The sequence below is a fragment of the Triticum aestivum genome, chromosome 7B (assembly GCF_018294505.1).
Source record: "Triticum aestivum cultivar Chinese Spring chromosome 7B, IWGSC CS RefSeq v2.1, whole genome shotgun sequence".
Classification (NCBI taxonomy): domain Eukaryota; kingdom Viridiplantae; phylum Streptophyta; class Magnoliopsida; order Poales; family Poaceae; genus Triticum; species Triticum aestivum.
In genome coordinates this window covers 221,617,246-221,623,856 of record NC_057813.1, presented here as the reverse complement: position 1 = coordinate 221,623,856, position 6,611 = coordinate 221,617,246, and the positions used below count along the sequence as shown (strand labels likewise).

Sequence of the window (6,611 nt, the reverse complement as noted above, 5' to 3'; positions counted from 1 at the left end):
ATTAACTATGCTCACTGTGGGCTAAGTGGGTTATGAGCAATGCCTCTTTTTATATCAACTCTGCATTGTAAATGAAATGCCATATTTTCATTATCAAAACTAATCCCTCCGTTTTTAAATATTTGTCTTTCTAGAGATTTAAACAAGTGACTACATACGGAGCAACCTCTCAGAATAAAGATAAGAGAACACTAAAACATGACAGACCACATAACTGACAACTCATTTGATTTCTGTTGCGTTATCCTAAAGACATTTAGATAATGGTAACTTCACTAATTAGAAAATACAAGTATAGTAGACGGAACAGGTTCCAAGCACACGATATTTGTGGCAATGCATCCATCCAGCCAGCGCCATCATGGCTAGGGTAGACGTAACTTATACATGTTCATTCCAGATTCCTTCTTTTCCTGAAAATGCAACATCAAAGTGAGCTCCCCATATCATTGTTTTTCAGAAAAGTTGTAACACAAATGTCAATCACATGATATCATTGACGATAGTTCTCATGACAACATAATTACAAGCTGTTACACAAACTGGACCTTCTTGGTTTGCACAAAACAAATTGTTCATTTGTTAAGCATCCCCTGAACTGTTTCTGATAAGTTGATATTTTTACCATAGTAGAAATAAAAGATGTTGACCTCATGCTTCATTTAACAGAAGTTGGGGAAGAACATTATTATGCAGTTTGTGACTTTTTGTGCTGGTTACTTTCTTTAGCTGTGTCCACATTATTAAGAGCTTAGATTGTCATTTATGACATCTCTTTCTTACACCACTTTTTCATGAGCCGACTTCCATTATGGTTATCATAAACTAGACCAGCAAACTGAGACAAGCCAATATGGCAGTTTTCCATGCTTACATATAACTTTGTATCAAAAATACCAAATTATAGTACACACAACGGTGCTCAGCAGCTTGCGGAGACAAGAAAAGTTATGGGAATTCAAATTTAGGAGTGAGCAAAACAAGGACATGCGAGGCCGGTCAGAACTCGGCAGTTGTCCTCTCTGATGCAGTAAGGGCATGAGCACAAGCACAGCTAGGAGCCAAACTGCAGCCAGGAGCAGAGCAGCTAGTTCAAAGTAGCTGCCAAGTCCATTTTCTTCTAAAATGTCATCATTGAGCCTTAGCCTCAAGTCTGGACATCAGATCTAGATTGCGTACCAACCTCATTTTTGGATAAATTTTCTTCTTAAAATTGGTACCTAACTAAGTATTACCCTAGTGCCCCACATTCCTGATTAACCACTCGCAGTTGACAGTCCCTAAAACCACATGAACCTTACAAGAAAGCAACATCTCATTAAAACATACAGACTCGAAGCGAACTAGGAAAAATGAACAGAACTCAAAACCAGATTATTGGCTACAATAGGAGTAATCTACTATTTTGCCTACTCATTTTCTATCAGATATTGTAATTATCAAAGAAAGAAACATGCAGAAATTGAGGGTCCAATGATGTGAAAACATTCCATCTTTTTTAATAGGTGGCAAAACATGTAGTGCACAAAGAAAAATGGATGGATCATTTCCTGATCTTGAAGGCTCCCGCCTACATTAAACTAGAACATGGCGATTTCCCAATACTTAGCACACCAATCTTTTCTTCTTAAAGTTTTGGGTGTGCAACAAATTAAAGATACAGGTGGTTTAGTTATATTTAATTTACAAACTATTTAGGTTGGAAAAAAGTAAAGATACAAGTACAGTATTTTCTGCAAAAAAATTGAAGGTGCATACAATGTAAAATTTGATTTGTAACTCAGGGAACCTTGAGCACCAAAGTGACATTTATTCACTAGTTCTTGCACACAACAAGACTGGCATATAACATCCATTGTACACATCTGACATAGAAGAGGTACACAATGGGAGGACAATACACAAATATTGCAGAATCAACAACAAACAGGATTAACTGCAGTAGGTTCACTAAGGAAATATACGTGACTACCATGCAAATTAACAAGGCTATTGGCATACATTGGAAAAGCAGAAACAAAATGGAATGAAGAGTAAAACAGGACATAGTTACCTTCTGGCTCCAGTCAGACCTAAGTACTTGGAGAGCTGGGAGGGAATAAATGCACGATTAGTAGAGAGGCTCGCAGACGCCATGTTGCCATCATTCTCAATGCTGTTCCTATGTACTTTCTTGTATCTAAAAGCTGATCTCAGAGTCTTCTTCAACATGTCAATCGCAATGACCCATGTCACATTGGCGTCACCGAAACACCCATTGCTCAGCACACAAAAGATGACATCCGGGTTCGTCATGCTCACAACAGGGAATGTTGGCGGGACACGGAGTAGATCACCATACCCCTGCAGGGACCAGAGCTCGGTATCTTGGATGGTACTTTCTTTCTCCCATGTCATGCCATGTTCCCTAAGCCTCCAAACTTTGATTGCAAATGAAGAAGCAGCAGCTGACTGGCTGCCTGAAAGAAAGACGGTTCTGGTGACAACCTCAACAAACTTCATGGTTCCGCCATTGGTAACACACACGCTCCTAAAAGCTGATGGGCACCCTCGTCCAGTTTCACTATCATAAGGATCACCAACAGGGTTCATTAGAGGAAGCCGGACATACAAGAGCCGCGGGCATTTGCTGAGAATATCCAAAAACAGGATTCCGCGGAAATAATCTATGTAGCACAGGGAAACTCCATGGGGGACAACGACATCAGTGTGCCACCAAATTAATTCCCCGCCTTGCCCCTTCTTATGGCATATACGTGGTTTGCTGGCTTTCCAGTCCTCCCCAGGGCTGCATGACCGGAAAATACAAAGCCCGGCTACCACCGGAGTATCATCATGGTGGGAGGCATCATCGTGTTTCGGCAAAATCATTAGGTCTGCCACCACAAATTCTTCGCTTTCAGCATCACATAAAAAACCAATGTTACCAAGGGTGACCATATGATCTAACCCACCAGAGCGGAGACAACTGTTTGAGAATCTGAGTTTGCAATCGGGTAGACGCAAGAGCGAGGGCGGCCCAGTGGAGTGGACCGTGTAGACGAAGAAGTCTACCCGGGTGTTGCTGAGAGTGAGCCTCAGAAGAATCGAATTGCCATTGGCGGCCAGGACAAGGGGTTCCCGTCCGTAAAATCCATCCCAGCGATCTTCTCCTTTCCCTGCCCCCGACGACGACGACGAACCCTTTGTAAACCGGCGAGGCGTCCAGTTAACATAGAGGCGGGAAGCACCTGGCGGTGGCACGGCGCGGAAGAAGACGTCTATGGGATCGCCCATGGATGTCTCCGCGTGCGCCTTGGTCGCGTGAAAGTCTTCCATAGGGTAATCGGAATCGATGGTGGGTACGGGTTAGTTCAGGCGGGTGTGTGGATCTAGCATCACCCAGTCGGGGTAGCGGAAGGAGGCCTTGGCTACCGACGGCGCGTCGGGGCTATCCATGAGGTGGCGGCGGTGCATCAATTTGTGATGGGGTGGCGGCGGACAGGTTAGGGATGGGAACTGTTTGGGGACGGCGCACCGGCCGAACGCTCGACCGGTCGCGGCCACGCGAGCAAGCGGTCCTCCTGTCCACGAGCGACACGTATGTATAGGGCCCACACCCCAATCGTTGCCTTATCTTCTCCTTCATCTTCTCAAACCGCTCGTTCGTTTCTTATCTGTTCTCTCTCTTCCACGCCGGCGAGTTTGCTCCCTTCGTCCAATTTTCAGCTCGACGCCGGCAAGCCGGACGCGTGTCCCCGCAGCACCGCCGTGGCATCCGTTCCGTCCATCCCATCTGGCTCCACTCCGACGACGGCGACCTCCGCAGCCGCTGCAACCAAGCTAGACCGGCGAGGCTGCTTGCGTCGTCATCGCCATGGCCAGCAACCACCCCTAAGATGCCCCAGGCTGGCTCCGTCGGCCCTACTCCGGCGAGCGCCGCCCTCCCCCTATGTTGGAACTGCCCTCCTCGTAGTCCTATGGTTGCATCCTCGAGGAGCAGACGCCGAAGCTGGAACCAGCCAATTTTTTGATACAATCAACCAAAGCAAAAGCTGGAACCGCAGTTGGTTTTTGCTTCAACCAACAAGCGAGCTGGAACCACAGCTGGTTTTTGCTACAACTGCATCGCATTTTTGCTACAATCGGCGTTCTGGAAAGCTACAACCGATGTGGCGAAAAGCTTCAACCAGCGGCGACAGATGCTGGAACCAACCACTAACACGACAAAAGGCTACATCCGGTATCGCATAAAGCTTCAACCGGCGTTGGAAAAAGCTTCAAACACTGAATGCCAATGCTACGGGCTGGCTACTGCCAACAGGGAAAAAGCTTCAAGGTGTCGCAAAAAAGCTTCAACCGTAGCCGATTTTTGCTACCACCGGCAAAGCTTTTTGCTACATCCATCAGGCAGAGCTGCGACCTCGTGAGGACGACAATGATGTTTTTGCTGCAACCGCAGTAGGATTTTGCTACTACCATTGGAGTTTTTTGATACATCGATGTAAGGCGGAGCTGCGACCTCGCGAAGGCGGCGACGGCGTTTTTGCTGCACCCGTAGTTTGATTTTGCTACTACCGGTGAATTTTTTTGCTACATCCATTCAAATGGCGTTGATTGACTCGCGGCCGGCGTCGATGTATTTTCCTGCAGCGAGCATCAATGGCGAGGGCGGCGGAGCTACAACCGTCGTTGTCAAGAGCTGCAACCGCAGGTGGAGCTGTTGCATGGGTCGAGGCGACAACGAGGCCGGGAGGGTGGGGGACCGGCGACAAGGACGGCCGGCGAGGGCAGGGTTCGGCCGGCGACGAGGAAGACCGACGAGGGTGGGGACTGACGACGGGGACAACCACCCGGAGGGGACAGGAGGTGCGGTGCGGTGCTCCCGAGCGGGAGATGCGGATCCAGGCCAACTGCCCAAGGAAGAAGAAGTTGGGGGCGATCTGTTTTTTTTTTGCCTGGATCGAACGGCTGCGTGGCTCACATCCGATGGTTTGGGCTGGACCGGCCGAAACGCTCGGCCGGTGCGCCGGCGCCTATAAGCGCCCGTTAGGGATTGCTGGGAAGGGGACGAGACCGATGCTTTCTTTTGATGAAGGGTGGGGAGGCGAGACCGATGGGAATTGGGAAGTAGAAAGCCGATGTACTTCGTAGCAGGCCCGGGGCGCTGCTATATGTGGCCCGTTTTAGGCCCGGGACGAGACCGAGGCGAATCCTAAACGGGGGGGCGCTGCTATATGTGGCCCGTTTTAGGCCCGGGACGAGACCGAGGCGAATCCTAAACGGGGGAGCAACCAGGGAGCTCCCAACCGGCGCCTTAAGCGCCGGTTCAGGAAGCTGGCTGTCAGGGGCCGGCCCACGATACGCCTTATCTATACCACAAAAAAATCCCCTAAAAAGGGTTGCTCTCGAAAGGATTCGACCAAGCTACGTCCAGTACATGTTCCATGTCACCTAACCACTAGGGCAACCAATCGATCATAGATATTTTCAGCGCGAATGAGTTAAGAATAATTAAAGTCGCACTATTTATTGTGCACAGATTTGGGCAAACGTAATTTTTTGGGGAAGAAATTTGAAAGTTCGCAGATTTCAAAATAAATCACGAATTGAAAAGGTTAGCGAACTAAAAAAATCATTAATTTTAAAAAAGTTCACAAATTTCAAAAAAGTTCATCAATTTTGAAAATAGTTCATCAATATCAAAAAAAGTTCGTCCAAATTTTTAAAAAAGTTCAATGAATTTGAAAAATGTTCACCGAATTTGAAAAATGTTCATCAAAGTTGGAAAAAGTTCATCAAATTTGAAAAAAGTTCATCGAAATATAAAAAAAGTTCATCAAATTTGAAAAAAGTTCATGGAATTTTAAAAAAATGTATTTTTCTTTTTTTGTTCATGATTTCAAAATGTGTTCATAGTTTTCAAATTTATTCACTTTTTCAAATTTTGTTCACAATTTTAAATTGTTTAGTGTACATAAAAAAATGTTCAATGGGTATTTAAATGGTTTTTCATGGCATATCACAAAATTGTTCAATGTGTAGTTAAAAATTGTTCAGATTATATTACAGAAATGTTCAATGTATAAAATTTGTTCATCTTATATCAAAAAAATGTATAAATATGTTTTAAATTATTTCAATGTATATCACAAAAATGTTCGCTGTGTAGTTAAAAATTGTTCATCGTACACTGAAAAAATGTTCAGTGTATATTTGAAAATCGCTCATCGTATATAATTTTTTGTTCATGTTCTCAATAATTGTTCACATTTTAAAAAATTCATGGAGTTTGAAAATTTCCATCGAATTTTAAAAAAAGTTCATTCAATTTTAAAAATTTCACCAATTTAAAAAATTCGCACTTTTAAGAAAAGAAAAAAAAATGAGAAAAGAAAAAGAAAAAAGGAAACAAAAAAACGCCTAGAAATCCGCAAGCAGTGAAAGCTATTTGGTGGGCTCTCGCGGCCTACGTAAATAAAAGAACGAAAATAAGTACATGGATAGAATTGCTACGGTGGTCTGTTGGTTAGTGCGTTGCTGTTTCAACAGAGAGATTGCGAGTTTGAACCCTCGCATTCGAAATAAGATTTTTGCTGCAGTTTTTTAACAAAAAGAAAAAGAAGAAAACG

At 44.7% G+C, this 6,611-nt stretch overlaps 1 protein-coding gene across 1 annotated transcript; it reads right to left on the bottom strand.

Moving 5' to 3' along the window:
• Positions 1–203: 203 nt before the first annotated feature.
• On the bottom strand, positions 204–3,557 carry LOC123157227 (uncharacterized). Its single transcript, XM_044575482.1, has 2 exons — positions 2,054–3,557; positions 204–413 (listed from the first exon to the last, which is right to left on the bottom strand). Exons 1-2 carry the CDS (start codon positions 3,316–3,318, stop codon positions 392–394), a joined length of 1,287 nt encoding a protein of 428 aa, XP_044431417.1. The 5' UTR covers positions 3,319–3,557; the 3' UTR covers positions 204–391.
• Between the last annotated feature and the right edge of the window lie 3,054 nt (positions 3,558–6,611).